The sequence below is a fragment of the Argiope bruennichi genome, chromosome 10 (genome assembly GCF_947563725.1).
Source record: "Argiope bruennichi chromosome 10, qqArgBrue1.1, whole genome shotgun sequence".
NCBI classification, from domain to species: Eukaryota; Metazoa; Arthropoda; class Arachnida; order Araneae; family Araneidae; genus Argiope; species Argiope bruennichi.
This window is the reverse complement of record NC_079160.1, coordinates 49,759,805-49,780,296: the sequence shown is the minus strand read 5'-3', so window position 1 is coordinate 49,780,296 and position 20,492 is coordinate 49,759,805. Positions and strand designations below refer to the sequence as shown.

The window sequence follows — 20,492 nt, the reverse complement described above, 5'->3', positions numbered from 1 at the left end:
CGAACAGTTTTAATGTCTAGCCGTCTTAGAAAGAAGTAGAAACTCAGTTTATAATTCAGAGAGAATAATTCGTAAGTAATCATAAAGCAGTAGTAATGACCATTAAGTTAAAACCATGAATCCCTTATTTTACTAGCGAATGTATTTTTAATTAAGAAAAAGAAAAAAAGAATATTTATTTGACTATACAGGGCGATTCATAAAGAAATATACACTTTCTAGATGCTGTAAAACAGTAACAGTCGAAAACGTTAATCACCTTAAATAATCGTAAGGTAGATGTACTTTTAAAGTTTGTGTCTTGCCCTTGACAGAAATCACACGGGCAGTAGCATGTATGTCATGTGACTAATCATTCGAAATGGCAGCGTTTGCAGTGAGGAAGGTTTTTTGTTTTTCAATTTAGCAAAACGGAATTCGCAACTATTGTGCAATAGCATTTTCGATCCTAATTCGGAAAAGAAGTTCAGCTTAGAAAATCTATCTATCAATGGCATGAAAAATTTTAAATTACGGGCTATTTGTGCGAAGGTAAAAATCCTGGCTGATTGATTAAGTCATCACTCAACGAAGCCCGGAAAAATAAACACTAGGGCGAATCGTGAAGTGCCGATTTCTCAGCCCGCTGTTGGAAAATTTGGAAAAAGAAACTGCAACTGATTCCATACGATGTGCAGATGTAAAATTTAAATGACTTTGACAAAGAAAAACGCTTTGAATTTTGTGCCATATGCAGCTTTGTTTTGAAAATGATGATTTAGCCTATCACCCAGTTTTTATTGATAAAAACAACATTTCTTGTCAGTGGGTTGGTACACAAGCACAATGTTCCCTTTTGGGAAAGAGAAAATCACAAATTCACAGTTCAAAACATTCGAGATTCCCCTAAGGTAAATTTGTTCTTCAGAAAGAAAGTGTACGGTCCCTTCTAAGCGGTCACACATAGAACATTTGCGACTGTCTCTAACAAAACTTAAAATAACCCCATACAACTTTGTTACAGGTGACATAATATCTTGCATGGTTCTTGATTTATAGTGAATTGAAACTGTATACTTCTTTATGAATCACCTTGTATTTTTTTTATCTTAATTGCCCTTTATGTAAGGTTTACTGAACAGTGTAATTTTTTTTTTTTTCATTTGAGGCAAAAAGGACACTCAGCTCTAATTGGGAGGAAAAGAATTTGATAAAGAGAAAGGAATACGGAGTGGCAATCAAGTATAATAGTAGAAATCTAAGGAACATATATTCATTAAATCTTTTTACATCGATATTTTTTTTATTTTCTATCATTTCCGCTTTTTATTATTTTAAACTGGAATATTGTATTATTTTTTTTTTCGTTTTTTAAAAATTTTCACAAGTCTGCTTAAACGAGAACAAAGTCTGCTTATTAATCAAAAAATAATAAATGTTAATGAAAATTCCTGAAGTGTACAATTTTCTTTTTTCAAATCAAAAAATATAAAAATAGAGCAATGATGAATTATGATCGCTAATGAATAACTTAACATACAGATTTATGAAGATCTGTTTTAATTACCCACGGAATAACTATTCTTGTTTCCCTTCATTACTATTGTTACAAATCTGCAATGTTGCTTCCGAGCACTGTTAGCTCAATCACTGAAAAGACCATTTTGCTATTAGCACTGTTGGATGCTGATCGAATACCGAATCAGTCATCTCAGGTGTTGGCGGCAAACTTGGCGGCAGTGGCAATAAAATAAATAATACTGGAATCTTCCAGAATTTTGGCGATAAAGCCAATAGGAACCTAGATATACCTGATTGTACCAGAACCTTCTTTGCCCGGCTCAATAACATTTTCCTTTGAAACAAAATTGAATTATACAGAATATGGACTTTATTTCTTAAAAACTAAACTCAGTTCAAACATCATTTATTTCTGTGTATATAAGAAACAACCAAGCATATCAGTGTGCTATGGACTATACGCCCTTTGCTACTGACTATAGCCATATATTTCTACAGATGTGATGAAATTTCCAATACTCACAATATCTCGGTACGATGGGATGCTGTTTCCTCCTACGACAGGCAGTGAAATGACGATTAACATTAAAGAGTGGACGATAAGAGCCAAGACTAGATTCCGATGAACTCGTAATCTCGAACATTGCAAGGACCTGTGGAATTAATGTTCATTAAATTCGCATTATTATATTAATTATATTGATTGTTATTATTATATTAAAATAAAATCCCCCCTTTCTTATAATTGAAATACAAAATAAAAAAGGAGATATTTCATCATGATATCAGTATTGAAAATTATTCTTATGTGAATCGAATCTAATTTGATTATACAAGGTAGAATATAATAACCATAGCGATGAAGAAGAATTATAGATTTATAATTGATTCGTGTATATTATACCCATTTTTGATACACTTCTTTAAGGCTGTAGCCATAAATGTTGTTTCTTTTATATATAAAGAAAACATTTAAATATGACTTCATTTAAATAGTTTCGTAAATTTGAAAAAAATGAGTGAGAAATATAAGAAATGAAAATAATATTTCATCTATTTGTTAGTATTTTGAATAACTTATGCATAACTTATTCTGATAGTATCACTAATCCTTTATATAATCAATCATAGATTATAGATTATCATAGATCATAGAATATCATAGATTTATGATTTTTAAAAAGGAATAAGGATAATTTATCGGATAATATAATTTAAAATTATCAACTTTAAAATCAAAATCATGTATTGCCTATAATGTCTGAGAGTTTTATCTAATAATAAACTATCCTAATCATCACATATTTTAATGTTTTTATATTGTTTATCATTTAATTACATATTTTCATTGATTGAGACGAATCTGAACTTTCACAAAATTCTTTCAAAATATTGGTAAGCGACAACGATAGAAAAGTCCTCTTTTGTGAAGTGCTTGGATATTATTTAGAACTCTCAATATCAAAAATAATGAAAAGTTTCAAAGTATTAGAACATTGTTTTAATTACTATTATACAGTGCTTGCCATGCTTAGCTGATGATTTGATATGCTAACTTGGAATATTTTTTACATATTTAAATTCAATCACAATACTTTAACTCTTTATTTACCCAATTATTTTACCATCAATTTTTCAAATTTATTTTTGAACCATTAGTTAAGTTTTGGTACAGAATAAACAGATGATGAAAACAATTTTTTTCAATTAATTAAAATAATTTAATTAATTAAGTTAATGATAAGAGATTTTTTTAATGTTATTTTTAGTTGATATCTACTGCTTTCTATTGGAAATACGTTATTCGTGTTCTTTCAAATACCGTTGGAAAAAATAGTCATGGTGTGAAGATATCAGCTGGATTTAAACGGTGCTTTTAAGTACCGTCGGTAAATAAATAGTTAAAGGGAACATAAACACTCCATTCTGAGAATTTGAACAATATTATCAATGTAAAAGTTTAATATCTTATTGCAAAACAATTTAACCATCTTATTGAAATTGGAATCACGCATTTATATCAACAATTCAATATTGATTAGTTCAAATTATATTTTGAATGAGCCCAGAATTGATAATAATATTGAAATTTGAACACATTATTTCCAATTAAAGAAACCCAATTCAGATTTTCATTCCGGAATAGCTGCGATTAATTATACACTTATCTGGGCATCAAACAGAGCAATCGAAGTTAATTGGGTTTTTTTCCACGGTCTTTCTGTAATCGAAACCATTACAAATCCCGAATTTATGTATAATAAAAGTTATTAATGAACATAAAAAAGGAAAATGTATAATATAATTTTATTTTAAAACATATTCTATGTCACTAACGCTATTGCCACTTGAACTCTGAATTTTTGTTTTGCATTATAGAGGGACGAGACTCTTTATAATGTCATTTTGTGATAATGAAAATAATAGACGAATTTCAGGAACAGTCATTTAATTATTTTCTAAGTTTCACATTTCACAAGACAAAACAAACACGAACACGAAACTACACGATACTCAGAATACAATCTAATAATGACCCCAAGAAGGATTATGGGAAATATACTTTGATGTTAATAAAGTAACACCATCAGTTCTATCAAAAGAGAAAGTAGTAGAATTCTGTAACCGCAACAGTGTACAATCAATATTTTTGTTTTTAGTGTATAATTTATCATTATTTATTGTATATAAATTATAACATGGGTGCTATCTGTTTCTAACATCTATTCTATGTGCTATATTTAAAACATGTGGGCCAAGAGGAAAATCTCTTCATGTATCTTTAATTCCACCAAACTGAAGGGGCGTTGGTAAAACAAATAAAGAAGGTCTTGTACGTCTACTATTATATTGTATATTTGTAGATAGCATAAATATTAAATGAATACTTCATTAAACTAATATGAGATCTTTATTAAAGAACATATTATTCATTAGGGAACTTAAGGTGTACGTACACACTTGAAACTTCGAAAATCGTTCAAAATATCGAATATTTTTTAAATGCTTCACAATGTTCTATGAAGCTTTAGCTTTCAAACGATACCAAGATGTTGTCAATATGCGGAATATTTCTCGAGTTATAATTATTTTTATTGAGGTACTTTTACTAAAAACTCTAGTTTCGTTTCTTTTTTTAACTGATTTTATGAAGAATGATATTTTTCCACTCTGTTGCTTCATTCAAACAATCATAACTCAACAAGAAATGAACCAAATACAATTATTTATGTATCAAAATAATCTGTAGGAAACGTAGGATGTTTTGGGCTTCAATCAAAGTTATATTTATAAAAATAAATTTTTAATAGTTATTTAAAAGTTAAAATTACAGAAAAAATCTCGCTTTTTCTATTTATTGTTGATGAAAAAATTGTTAAACAGAAACTATATATTTTTATAACTTGTTTGAGGCAGACAACATGAAGACTAATATTAGGCATCATTTCCAATTAGAATTGTGTGTCTGTACAAATAAGAATTTAAGATATTATGTTTAAAAAAATATGCTAATTAGCGCATTAAATATTATTTTATTAATTAATAATCAGTTTAATATGGTTTTTTTTCTCACTGAAATGAGTTTAAACATATATTAATGAGCCACTGTCAAAAAACTGGATTTTTAAAAATAAAATTTAAAATTCTTTTAGTGTGTATGTACACCTTAAAAGTATTTCTTTTGAGATTTACAGTTTATTTCTTTTACGATCTATAAAAGTTTTATAGTTTGAAGAGATTACATTATAAAAGAAAAAATTTAACGTTTAGAAATAGTTAAGTACCGTTTAAACAAATTCTCGAGGTAAGCCTCATGCACTTTTCCAGACTTCATGCTAATCATTACCACTTTTTTTTATTTGAATTTTATAATAGTTACAAAGAACCTCCCACGCCCTTCGGCCGAAAATGCATTCAACAGAGATTTTCCCAAGAAAACATTTCCAACAAATTAATACCATTACTTTAACACATTCACTGTCGCTCCTTTACAAGATTTCCAAAGTGAAATCCAATTTACCATCAAACATTTACAGTTTTCTTTTTCTTTAACAGGCGTGATGATGAAAGTAAAAAAATGCATGCCGAAAATGCATTTTCTGCTCAGAGAAGTTAGTGGAGAAGGAAAGAGATAATGAAAAAAAAGAAAAGAAGGATAGGCACTTACTTGAAGTAGAAGAAGATGAAGATGGTGACGGAGAGGAAAAAAAGCGAGATCATAGAGCAGATCAGGAGGATGAGACTCACTGTCAGTGGGGCCTTCGGGGCATCCTGTAAAATATAAAAAGTGAGTCAAATGTGAATCATCCTTTTTCTCATTCAAAGTAAAAGCCATTTTACCAAAAGTGCCAAAAGGGTTTTGAAATTTATTGTCATAGATTATGTTACTTGAACACTTTCTTTTGTTTCGGTTCAAACATAAATATATTTCTTCTCTTAGTTCTAATTAGTTTCGTAGTAAAATCGCACAATTGACAATTTTTACTTCATCGTATAGTAGTATAAAAAAAGTACAGTAATCAACAAAAAATGTGAGTTCGAGATTTTGACGAATCTCCATTTTTAGACCTCCCTAAGATCTAAAAATACATTTTTGGAAAATGTTCGTCTATCTGTTTGTCTGTAACAAAGATAACTCAAAAACACTTTGGTTTGGTTACACTAACGTCCCGTTTGAAGCAACACTAGGGCTATTTTGGGACGGACCTCGTCATTTTGAACCGCGGTCAGATGACGAGGACGACACCTGAGCTGGCACCCCCCTCTCCATGCCACACCGCATCAGCGGGAGGACGTTTGGTCATGACGGATTTAACTTGCAACAGACCCCCTTACACGACGGTTCTTCGGTGGAATCGGGTCACGAACCTGAAACCCTCCGTTTCCGAAGCCGAGACCTTACCACCAGGCCACCGCGGCCTTCAAAAACACTTTGAGCTCTACTATTGATATTTCATATACGATCTTTACACAAGATTTGAAGGTTTCTACTAAATTTTGAGTACAATTTGCTCAGAGGCAGTGCGCTTGTCCGACTGTTCGAATAGAATTACAATAATTACAAGAAGGAAAGAGCTAGATAGATAAAATTCGGTTCACGGATTTAATATCTATAGTGTAGATACTTATAAAATTTTGTGCCAAATCCAACAAGAGGTTGACCATCTGTCGGTCTATGCTTTCAGAAACATGTAAGCGTAATATTTCAAAAACAGAATGACTTAAATATATCAAATTTGGTGAATTATAGTTTCAGAATAAAGTTATTTTAGTTTCTTTTAGTTACAGTTTTCATTCTATGCCATTTTTGTGCATTGCTTTATTTAACAAGGAAAAATATATCGTTAAAATTTAGCTGTTTCACTAAAAAAAATCAAAAATTTGTGAAAAATAAGAAATATTTTTTCCCTTATATATTTAATCCCCGGGGGGGGGGCACATCGAAATGAGGATGAGATGCTTCCGGCATGGTGGTTGGATCTCGCCATCCTGGAGGGTACACAAATAGGTGGGGGATCTGGCTCTTCCCATCGATGACGGGACGTACTTCCTTCGGGGAGCGTTGTACCGTGGCCGGTGATGGCCCTTAGGACTCAACCACAGTTCCCGCCAGTGTTGCTGTTGCGGCGGTCCGGTCATTCAGTCTTATGGTTTAAATCCATGTGCCTTCGTGGCGGGTCACTTGGTTGACTTTCAGTTGGTTGACTTTCCTTATATATTTATAATTATCTACATGTCTAATACTCATTTTTGAAATTGATTTTGTAATTTTCAAAACGGAGCATGTAACGGAGTAAGTTTTAAGGATTTAATCTTAAGATTATTGAGATACTTAAAATTAACCCAATGAACAAAACCATTATGTATTTCAGATTTCATTTTAGATATTCTATAAGAGGTTTTGTATTTTTGAATGTTGTTTAGCTTATGATTATGACATCTGAGCTGACATCGCTTCTGTTAACTTCATAATGACACATACATCTGGTATTTGATGGAATAGATCCCGGATTCGTTACCCTGACATCAGCGTACACATCTTATTTGAATAGAAGGTATCATTAGAGGCACAAAATGACGGAGAAGCGACTTAAGGTTTAAAGTGCTACATTGTGAGAAGTAGGAAACAGCTCACAGACCTCTTACGTCGAAATGTTCTAAATGAGTGATATGTGACATTTTTCTCTCAGAATTTTCCATAAAAATCGAAGTAGAATCAGAGCAAAACCATAGAATGTACACTGCCTATCTGCTATCAATGTACTTAAACCCACTTTTTTTTGTACATCCGACCACCCCACTATCGCTGAACGAAGTAGTATCGACAGGATTTATAGACTGTCCATCCATATCACTGGCTAATTCTCCAAATTGACATCCTCTTCGAGGCAGTTGGCCTTCAGCTACACAAGAAAAGAAAAGCACACGGGTTGAAGTTTTTACGTAGTTGGCATAAAACTGTCAACTTTTAGCATCATGTCTTTCAGTGTTTTAAGATTTTCGAGGACTTTGAGTACTGTGCTAATGTCATCATGTTCAACTCCCAGATTCTTTCTTCATTTCGAAACTTCTAAGTATTCCTTTAAATAATTATAAGCAGTTTCGATTCCTACACAGATGCAATTATTTTCCCGCATTCTTCCAAATCTTTGAAAGCAAGCGGGAAATCTTCCATGTCCTGATGTTGTTGTTGTTTCTTATGGCACTTGCCACGGACAAGCCCGTTGTTACTAAGACAGCGATTTTAAGCCGGTGGGGGAGCGTCTCTTGTTTTCATAGTAGCACCAACTAGGGCCAAGAGTACGACTTTGCTACTCACGCATCACTCATTTGCTTGCAAAACCCCTTTTTACAGGAGGGCACATTAACACATCTCACAGATAGAACAACTGAAGAACCACCATGCCCAAACCGGGACTCGAACGCGGGACGCCCAGATCACGGGGAAGACGCGCTACCCCTATGAATAGACGCCGGCCCATGTCCTGATGTAATGTGGATTGTTAGTGGATGGTATTTTCTTATATTTATTTCTGGTTTACGAATAAGATCATAAGTTACTCTTTCTATTTTGGTCATGTACCATCTATCAAATTATTGTAATGTTAAGAGAAATAACTTTTAAAGTCGTTGACAATTATTTTATTTTCTTAATACTGAAACATGCTTAATTAAATCTTTTTTTTCATGTAAAATCTTAATTCATTATATATAAAATATATTCTATGTTTATAATTATTATTTTATTATTATTATTATGTTATTTTATTTTCTTAATACTGAAACATGCTTAATTAAATATTTTTTCATGCAAAATCTTAATTCGTTATATATAAAATATATTCTATGTTTATAAAAATATATAATGGCAAAAAATAAATTACTTAAATCAAACGATGAAAACTTTGCTTACAAGGGGGAAAAGATAAAAATGTTTCCATACATATAAAAGAACAAAGTGAAACGTTTCATTCAATTCATCTTTGAGTTATGACCTGGTTTCTGAACTGTCAGGAAACCTTTAATCAAATATTGGGGTTGAACAATGTTGGACATTCTTCGAATAAATCAAATCCATATTGAACGGAACTTTTCCTTTTTTCTGTGATCGATGTAGTTTGGAATGTTCACAGAATATTTATGAAATATTCAGAGAATAAATTGACAATACCTTCGACATACCTCATTTGTTATCTATGAAAAAATATATCTGTTCTTTTAATAAGAAAGATACACGATTTTTCCGTTTGTACAGATTCATATACATAATACAAAGTTACATTATGTTTTTGATATTAATTTTCTAAGTTACAAAACAAAGCCACTATGTGGTCGATGTATGTTCTTTTTTTTACCACCAATGTCAATATGTATATTCATTCATAGAATGTGATGTTTTAGAAAGATTTTATTAGACTCAATTTTTCTTCGTGAATTTTAAAACTTTTAAAATTCTAAAATACGAAATTTACATCAATTTTTTCAATCTACTTAGATGTTTTTAAAAATATTTTCTTGTTTATAATTCTGTCCTCTTATTATCTCTCCCCTCCTGTTTTTTTTTCTCTTTAGGGAGAAACAGAATTTATATTTTGATTTCAGATTTAAATTCCAATCCAAATGGATGGTGGTTGATTGGTTGAATTCGGTAAATTATCATAAGTTAAAGGACGTTAACGATATCAAATATTGTTTCAAAAACGACAAAAACTAAGGCTTAAGATTTTTTATCTTATGTGACGAAACAAAGGAAAATAAAATAATGTAGTTCAAAAAATCCCACAATTGGCTTCATTCATTGTTTACAAGTGTTTATTTTAGAATCAATAAATATGTTTACTTTATTCGAGCTTAAAGGAATTGATGATCGAATTTTGGAAAAAATTGAACCGATTGCTTAATTTAAATAAGCTATTTTTTACTATTTTAAAACGAATGTCTTAAAAATCAATTATATTATTTTAAAGATAAAGAGGCTATAAAAATTTCTGCCCCTATTTGTATTAAAATTACTCCTATCTTACTTTCTATTCAGAAGCCCTAATAACGTAATCATCTCCTGCATGAAAAGAACGTGGAATTTAAATATCAGAGTTTAGTTTAGTTATATGAACATCCTGTTTTAAAGCAACACTAGGACTATTTTGGGACGGACCTCGTAATTTTGAATCTCGGTCAGATGACGGGAACGATATATGAGCTAGCACACTTTCTTCAAATTTCCACAACACACCAGTGGGAGGGCGTTTGGTCCAGACGGATTTAACGTGCACCAGACCCGTGTACACGGCAGTTCTTCGGTGGAATCGAGTCTCGAACCTGAAAGCCTTGGTTCGGAAGCCAAGATCTTACCACCTGGTCACCGCGATCGATTTAGGAATCAGAAAAAGACATTATGCCAAATGGTGTTCTATATTTAAAATGGAATCTACTTAATTTCATTGAACTTTTTTTGTAGGCATACATGAAATTATTAATTAGAATGATTCAGATGATCGTAGTTTTCTACACGTATATTATTTGTGTTCTCATTGGCTTCGGCAACTATAAAGGTTATTTTTAGATACTTAGTTTCTATTTGGGGAAAAATGTTTCATATGATTTTTTTATACAACTAAAAATGATACCATTTTGATTGAGTTAGAGCTTTCTTTCTTATTTTACTGTTTCAGAATTAAGAAAAAAAGTCATTTGTCAAAATTGCTCATTAGAAAAATTACAGATTGCTCCAGAATCCACCAATTTTATGAAAGTTGTTCAAAGTTAGTGATGCGAATTATTATGAACGAATGAAAATACAAATGGAAATCAACTCCAACATACACACTTTCTAATATAACTAGCTGAATTTGAAAAATGCCATGGAAAAAATTTTAATATTTCTGATTTACTAAAATGAATTATTAAATGATAAATAATCTCTTGTGTAATGGAGTGAAGTTAGTTTGGTATTGAAAAAGAAGTTGAATTGTATTTGACATAATTTGAGATTAGTTTACATGAATTTTGTTTCCAAATGCATATAATAATGCATTTTATTATTTAATGCCATTAAAATAATAAAAATATTTTGTCATGCAGTATATAACAAATACAGTCATAATTACAAATTCATAGAAATTTTGCCTATTTTTCATCAAACACTATCTCTGAAATTCGTTTTCATAATAACAACAACATAAAACAAATTATTTCAATATTGATTTCTTTAATGATATATAGTACTATGCTATTTTTTACAAAATTTTGTTTGTTTGTGTTTAATATCCGCTCAACTGATTGTATGAAATTCGAAATTGCAAGTTAATTGGATGTTCAAAAAAAGAAAGAAATCCATGCAGTAAAGAAATTTCTTTTCCATATGCTTAACGACCTCTTTACAAGCACAAATATGCAAAAAAAAAAAGAATAAAATATAACGAAACCGACAGAAGTCCTAATCCTATTACAGACTCACTTTTCATCGTAAGCATAAAAGAAAAAGATTTCGGAAAACAAATACGCTAAAGTCACTCACAAATATTAAATCACCGCTTTTATTTATTTGCTCTTTACCTGAACACTGAAATTAATCACTGCTTTTATTTATTTTCTCTTTACACAACAATGAAAATAATGTCAGTGGAAAATTTGGTGCGTTGTTTTCTGACGATTTGAATTTATCATTGATATGTTATTATTCTAAGGACAAAGAGAATGTTGCCATTTGACTCTTTTCCTTTAATAACGTGCAATTTTTTATCTCTCAGATCACGCATAATTCGTTCTCCTTAAAATCAAATGCCAAATAGCGCATGTATTAAAACAGTTATACAGAGTTTGTCAAGAGAGCTGGGTGAAATTAGAATAAGTTTCAGAAGAACAATTGTTCTCTTATGTTCAATGAAAGCTTTTGCTGAGTTCTTTCAAATATTCAATAATTTTTTTGTCTGTATATAAGCATTTTCTATCTTTCTCTATAGTATTGTTACAGAACTTCCACCACTAAATTCGTATAGTAACGAGTTCGCACTGTAGTGGGTGCATGGAGACGCAGTCAATAGGTCTCAATAACAAATATCTATTTTTATTAACACCGAAACACTAATACACAGTCAAGACGTACGCAAGCAATAAACAGCAGCACTTCTAGAAAACGGCTGAATACAAGCAGCACAACAATGATAAGCAGCTAGAAACGCACAGGTAGAGAACTCGTTCAACTACTAGCTAAAGTTGAACTCAAAAGACTGTCTCCATTTCGGTCTTACGTTCTTTTATAGTTCTCTTGACACGGCAGAGAAGGTTCTCTAACAATCAAGCATATCTCAGCTCCAATTGGCTATTGTCAAAATTTTTGAAAATTCCTATATCATCCATTTTGTCGCCAAAGCAGCCAAGTCACCAAATAATCGTCAAATTTGGCGCCAAGCCCGGAGATTACTGCTCCGGCATCCGATCAGCATTGAATAAAGCTAGTCCTGAAATGGTCTTTCCCACGATGGAACCAACTGTACTGGTAAGAAACATTACAGATTCGTGACAACATGAAAGAATATTTGAATGATAATCTTTTAGTTAAATAGATGACTAGGTTTAGCACAAATTAAAGGTGATTAAATGAGATAATTTTAATGAGTTGGGGAATTCAATCATGCATATTTTTAATTCTTTACTCGAAAGACTAATTGAAAAGAAAACTTAACATTTAGTTGGTAGAAATATATTAAAAAATAAAACGAGGAGAATAAAAAAGAAACTATTTTGGTTATGTTATAAGATGATATGAACAAATATAAAAAAAGTGGAAAATCAGCAGTTGTCATAAAAATTAGAAAAGGAAAAAAAATATGAGGTAATAAAGAAAGACCGAGAGCGAAAACTCGTAATTAATAATAATAGTAATAATGATAACTGCTTGATTAACTTTTAGTGATGCCGCCCTAGTGATCTTCTAATACATTGTTTTTAGGATTTCTTAGAAACTTACAGGGCATTTTTCGCTACGTTTTACTACAGTATAAAGTTTTATTCAATTTTGTATTTCAGTGACGAAAAAAAAGGGTGCTTGATTTTTTTTTGTAGTTTTTACAGAGCTTACACTCTTAGTTTTTTAATTCTTTTTCTGTTAGTATTAAAAAAATAGTGACTGTAATATATTATTTATTACTGAGATTTTATAGGAAAATATTAATGCTTTAAGATTGTAGCATGATTAATTATTTGTTTCTTTGCTTCGCCATTTTAAGAGAAACATTCAAATGTATACTATTTTCTTTTTTCTAAAGTATCGTTCCTTTTCTTCTTTTTAAGTTCAATAATTTCAGTGGGGTCAGTTCTCACTAAAAGTCAAAACATTAATACCAAACTATCTGAATCCTCATTTAACGCCTAACTGCACATGCAACATCATACGGTGCTATAAAGTCACATGTTTTTTGTGACAGAAATGCTTTTCGAAATTCATTTTCAGGATGTATTTGGAAAGTTTTGTTTGAATATCATTGAATGTCATTACTTATTCCCTTTATTTTAATTTATGTGTATTTTTCTAATCTTTCATATAAGAATTTAAATAAATATTTTTGTAAGATTGCTATTACAAACTATTACTACTATTTTTGTAAAGAAAATTTAAAATTAAAATCTGTATATTATAGACGATTCATCTCGCCTCACTCTTTCATTAAAAATAATTGTGATATTTACGAAGTAGGAAAAAAGTTTAATAAAAGTTGAAACCCATTTTTTAAACTATTGTATCAAACGATGGGAAGAACCTGATTTATCAGCCGAGTTACAAAGGAGCTTATTTTATTACATATACAAATCTTTTTACTGGTGCTTATTTATTTTCCCAGGAAGATAAAACCGACCCAGGCGACGTAAAGCACTGATACCGATCTTATTGAAGTTCATGTTGACTCATTAATACCAATTTCTAATTCAGTATTTAAATTTAGTTCATTGTAATGTACAGACAGAAAGCACGTAACGTGTTGAAACACAGTTACGGCGCTTTTTAGTCTATATGTGCAAAAATTATACAATATAAAATTAATTCTACATAAAAAATATAATTCTTCTAGAAAGAATATTCTTCCCCTTTCATTACACTTGCATAATATTTAAAAGAATATTATTCTTTCTTATTCTTGGTAAAGAGTATTATTCTTTCTTATTCTTGGTAAAGAGTATTATTCTTTCTTATTCTTGGTAAAGAATATTATTCTTTCCTATTCTTGGTAAAGAATATTATTCTTTCCTATTCTTGGTAAAAAATATTATTCTTACCAAGAAAAAAGGTAACGAATATTAGAGGTAAGAATAAGGAAGTAAAAGGTAAAGAATATTATTTTTTACTATTTTTGGTAAACAATATCATTCTTTTTTATTCCTTGTTATTCTTGGCAAAGAGTATTATTCTTTCTTATTCTTGGTAAAGAATATTTTTCTTTCGTATTCTTGGTATTCGTTCTTATTCATGGTAAAGAATATTATTCTTTCTTATTGTTGGTAAAGAATATTATTCTTTCCTATTCTTGGTAAAGGGTTTATTCTTTCTTATTCTTGATAAAGAATTTATTCCAGTTAATATTAGAAAAATTTCTAGATAATATTGGAATTATATTTACCTTTAACTAAGCCTTAATTATTATGAAATTTATAGGAATGGAATTTTAATGCTTCGACATTTATATGTTGATATGAAAATAGAAAAAAAAAGGATACAGATTCGTAGAAACTGCTTCATCAAAAATAATTTTCTTATACCACATTACCAAACATTCGATTTTCTCCGAAATGGTTCGCACTGCTTTGGAACCTTTTCCGAACTACAACGTCATTTTTTCGAAGAAATCTTCCCAAAACGGATTAACACCTTTCAGCCATTATTCTTTCTATACACAATTTACTGAAACACGATTTTCATGGAATATTGATGAACCTGGAATCGAAAATGTAATCTTGTTGAAACGTTTTTCAAGTTATGGATATTTGATTAATAAACTCTAACTACTGGAATAATGTACCCATGGCATAAAATGGGGCATAAGTATTTATTCTCCATTACACAGAAACTATCGATACTTATATATCCACAATATCATGTAATGAGAGATAATGCAGTGTATATTACTTCCTTCATCATAAAAATACTTAAAATTAGACAGTAAGTCACCTTAATAATTAATAATAAAACCTTAATAATTTTCTCTCACAAAAATCACTATATGATAATTTTTCAATGAATCGTTGATCTCTAAGAATTTTATACTCGCTTAACTTTATTTATTAAATATGAAAAAGTCAGTACCAAAATTCTTATGCAGAAAAAAACCCTAGAATATTCATATAGAAAAAACGAGCTCTTTTAAATCATTTTTTCGCTTTGCAGCAGATACATGATGAGATTATATTTTGCGAGTAACTGACAAAAGCAGGATGTGTTTATATTTATTATTACTAGAGAGAGCATGTAAAAAGCCGAATGGCAACAATCAGACGTTTAAAAGCAAAAAAAAAGTAATAATAGTAGAACACAAGTTACAATGTGTACATTAAGTCACGAATACGTTTCTAATATCTAATAAATGTTTAGTTTTGTCTTTCTTTAGAAAAAAATGAATAATTTAACTAAAATATCTGGAAAATATCTTTGATCGGCATTTTTTTTTGAGAAAAATTTAAATACGAATCTCATATTGAATATTTTTTAATCTTATCCACATATGAACTGGTCATTTAAATAAAAAAAAATCATGAATTGATTTAATTTATGTTATTCAAAACATGTTAAATGTTATGATTTAACACGATTTGACATGTTAACAAAACATGTTATGTGTTATGATTTAACTCGATTTGACATGTTAACAAAACATGTTATGTGTTATGATTTAACACGATTTGACGTGTTAACAAAACATGTTAAATGTTATGATTTAACACGATTTGACGTGTTAACAAAACATGTTAAATGTTATGATTTATCACATGATTTAACATGTTATTCATTTTACAGTTTATCCATCATTACTTATATTTTTGAACTTGCACTCATAGTAAAATCGAGCCCGATATGGCGCTATATAACATTGTCAGCATGAGAGCAGAAAGAAAAAAAATTGTAATAGTTATTAAAAAATGTTTTTTTTTCTGTATAAAATTCCGTTTTTTTAGGAATGACACTTATATAGATTAATTTAAAAAGCAAAAACATTAAATATAAACACATAAGTAAAAATTAAAGTAAAAAGCGTGACTCGAACCAAGAACCCTCAACACTGGCGTCACTTATGTTGTTCTTATCACTACACTGCACTGCTCACTTTTTGAAGTCACATTTGAATATATTTATTCTAATAGTTAATTGTAATTTTTTTGTATGTGTATAAAATCGCATTTTTTCAGGAAAGACATCTATATAAATAAATTTAAAAAGGCAAAACTTTATCTAAACATAAAATTTGTTCCAAATCGTTACAGCCATTTCCCAGATACACGAAATAAATAAATTGATACATGCACAAGAACTGTTCGTTTAAAGTTATTAGATCGATAAGTACGTAAGAAATTAACAAAAATAACCAAGTTTCACTCACAAAAACAAAGAAGAGCAATAAAAGTTGTTTACCTGGCATTTTCTCGATGCTCTCCAGTAAAGGCCTTTTCCACATCCTGCCGCATAAACTTATGGACATCGAACGGCGAACGGCTTGCATAGATTTAGCGAACAAGGGTTACGAAATGGGATCTTTGGCTTGAATCTAGCATTTGTATCGCATCTATCGCTCTATCTGAAACTACTTTTTAACATTTAATTCCTGGTATGGGATATCGGAAAACTGAATATGTACTTTAAACACCTACTTTCTGATCGAGTGAAATTAAAAAATCAAAAACCGTAGCTGTAACCACAAGATGACATGTTGCATTTCAATGATTTAAGCCCTTGCATGTTTGAGTTATTGCCTTTGCATGCATGAGAAATTACAGTCCAATAGACAACCAACTTTTTGAGAGATTTTGTTAATTAGAATCTATATTTTAAATGCTAAATTTTTATAACACATTTCGTATACCTTGTATTTCGACTTACCTTATTTCGTCTATCGAAATATCTTTTTCACTTGTATTTCGAAAGTCAGAAATCCACAGAATGGATTTTGTTCAAAATCTCATAGAAATATATGCAAATTTGGTCTAAAGCCCATATAACAAGTTTCATGTAGCATAAAGAGTTTTTAAATTAACGAATTCATAGACAGACAGACATAATACCAAAAATGTGTTTTTCAAATTCGGGGAACTCTGAAACATAAAGCTTCTCAAAATCTCGAATTCGAATTTTGTGTCGATTAAAATATTTTCTCTATACTTCGCATACGAGAGAGAAAAAATACATAAGTAAGAAATAGAAGCGACAAACTGTCTACATATCAATAAAGCCTCATCTTCTGTTAATTTACAGTGGTAAAAAAAAAGGATTCTTTTGTAATTCTTTTATATATTGTTGCATTTTCACAAAATTGGGGTAGATGGAGATGGCTAGAGGGAACAAATTTATTTCAACCGACAAACTCATTAATCGAGTTAATTAATATACTTAATTAACTACTATCTCAAAAAATTTCCAATGCGGAAATCTAGATTTTTAGCTGAATCGATTTATTAACTTGTAATTAACTTCTAAATCATATTTTATGAAATTCTAATGACAATTTCGAGAGTTATTTCGAGTTTTCGATTTTGAAAAATGACGCTTCCATTGTTAAATGCAATTTATGCATTTTCGGCGATATCTTGGAAACTATTATATATTTTTCAAAACTTTTTTCGTTCACCAAAATATATCTATATATATATATATATATAATTTTTTTCTTTAAATCACGAAATAAATGCATAAATAACACAAATTTAATATATTTTTTTTATGGATTTTTAAACACTAAGGTGGAAAAAAAAGGATAGTAACATAGTAAAATTTTTACATGGATGCAAAGCTGACATTCTAAAATATTTGATTTCAAAACATTGTGCGCATAACTCAAATAGTTTTTGAAATATAGACAAAAATTGTAAAATTCCCCGGTCGATTTGCAACGCTCATTTTTTACGGGACAGTATATTCATTTTATTTGTATATATAGATCTACATGAGGCTCAAGTTTCAATGGCAACTGTAATATCGCCGTTAGATGAATAATAAATTAATTTTCAGGTCAAAATTTAATATGAATTAATTAATATAAATTTTATACGATTTAATTTAATATGAATTTTGTTTTCATTTTTAAAAGGAGACGTTTTTTTTTTCCCACTAAGACGATATAAAATTTGATAGCAGAACAGATTGCAGGAATGCCTAATTAATTTTTTCTCTTTACCGGCAATTATTAAAAAGCCGAAAATTACTTAATATATGGTCCCATATGGTTTGGATCTTTTTGGGTGAAATTTTGAGCAAACAAAATTTTTTTATCTCAAGAACTACTGTGAATTTCGGAACGAAATTTGATACACATACTGCTGAATCGAATTATACAGATCTGCTGAATCGAATTATTAAAAAATCTCAATTTCCATAAAGGAAAAATTTCGAGATAGTCGTTAATTAATTCGGTTAATGAGTTTGTTGATTTGAATAGGCACTGTCCCCTCGAGTTGTTTCCATCGATACCAATTTTGTGAAAATGCGACAATAAATTTTAAAAAAATACAGAGGTATCCCATTTTTGTTGTTGTTGTTGTTGATGGCTGTACCACAAAATATAAAACAATAGAAAAATATATCCACTGTGAACATTAAAAAAAATTCGCTCGCAAATATTAAATATCATTTTCCTTTATTTTTATCTCTAGAAATATAAAACTAATGTCTGAAACCTTATTTTCTATCGATATACATTTATCATCGACATATTATTAGTCAAGATTTTAAATAACTATTTTCTCCTAACATTTATTTTTACCCGTGAGAGTGTTTACATTGTTACATAGAATAAAATAATTATAAATAATACATAAGTATTACAACAATATAATGAAGGTGTTTCAGTCTTTTAAAGCAGATCTATTAAAAAAAAATGTGCGAAATGTTAAAAAGTTTTCAGAACAACTACTGTTAATAAGCATTCAACAAAAACATCACGACAAAATCTATTAAATGTTGAAGAAAGATCGGAAATTCTTTTTTAGTTCAAAAGAAATAACTTTTTTAATCAATCTATCTAAAATTACGATGCAATTTATGTTCGGTATTCATTAAACAAATGGCGATGATTCGAGCAGATTATTTGTGATTAAATGGGATTATAAATGTTGACGAGGAATTTATTGATTACGGCTAACTTTCTGCATGAAAGGCTATAAAAATCCAAATTAACGATTAGCATTAAAAACTGAAAGTGGAAAGTAAACACATCAATAAATTTTGATTGCATAATAAAAGTGATTTATGTTGTTAAATAGAACTTAGGATAAAACGTATTAGACGAAAGGTAGAAAGAGAGGGATGCATCTAATCATTTTTATTCGTCGATCCTTTTTTTTAATTATTTGTTTTTTGTTTTTTTTGTTCAGTTACAGTTCTATATAATGATATTGTTTTTATACTGTAATTATCGTTCCTTTTTATTTAAAAGAAAAAAAAATAGTTTATCGTTTGTTTGCTACTCATCATAATTAACTTTGTTTTAAAATCGTTTCATTTAATAAATTTTAGATTGCTTACTTCTTTTTTCTTTCCCTAGTTATTCTTTTCATTTTTCATTTGCAATTTTTTTTATATATGAGTTTTACTCTTTCTTTGACTTTGTTATTAATTACAGTTTAAAATTACTCTTTTTTAAAAGCCGTTTTTAAGTTTTTAGTAATTGCTTCGAAACCTGTCATTTCAATTTTCATAAATCTCCTTCCGTATCCTTCCCTGTTCCCTGATTGCAAATTTATCTCATTGACTTACTATGTATTTTTGAATAACTTATCAATTTTCAGGTAATATGAAAATTTGTGCATTTCTATTAATAATAATGAATGTATATGTTGGTGCTTTACAGGCCCGACCCTTTGACCTAAAGTTAGAACATTTGGCAGATATATACTTTAGAGGGTAAAAATATGCACTTCAGAAAGATTTTTTTAAAAAAAACATTTTTGATTAGAATATTAGAAGACAAAAAACATTAAATAAATAGAAATTACAAGATCACGAAGGTTGATGAAACGAACATTTATGTTTTTAATAGCGATATGATGCCATGGGACTAGTGTCCTTTAGAAAGGTTCATGTTTACAAGAAACAGAACATATGTAAAATAATTAAAATAATGTCTGTTTAATGCCTGATAAATGGATGAAATTGTGGATATGAAACTATTTCTAAACGATTTATCTGAAAATAAATATAACCAATCTTTTTGGCAAACCAGCTAGTCGCAAGAGGCGACTAGGGCTAAATGATTTAATGGAATCGTTACAATTTAATGGATTAGAAAATTCAGAAG

At 29.7% G+C, this 20,492-nt stretch overlaps 1 protein-coding gene across 3 annotated transcripts in view; it reads right to left on the bottom strand.

Annotated features, from left to right (window-relative positions):
* The window catches only part of LOC129988833 (corticotropin-releasing factor receptor 1-like), a 241,572-nt gene that overhangs the window by 27,503 nt on the left and 193,577 nt on the right, over positions 1-20,492 (bottom strand). For all 3 annotated transcript variants that reach the window (XM_056097107.1, XM_056097106.1, XM_056097108.1), the window contains exons 4-5: positions 5,669-5,772; positions 2,024-2,153 (exon numbers count right to left, since the gene is read on the bottom strand). In XM_056097107.1, the coding sequence (XP_055953082.1) occupies positions 2,024-2,153; positions 5,669-5,772 (234 nt within the window). The remainder of the gene's footprint in view (positions 1-2,023; positions 2,154-5,668; positions 5,773-20,492) is intronic.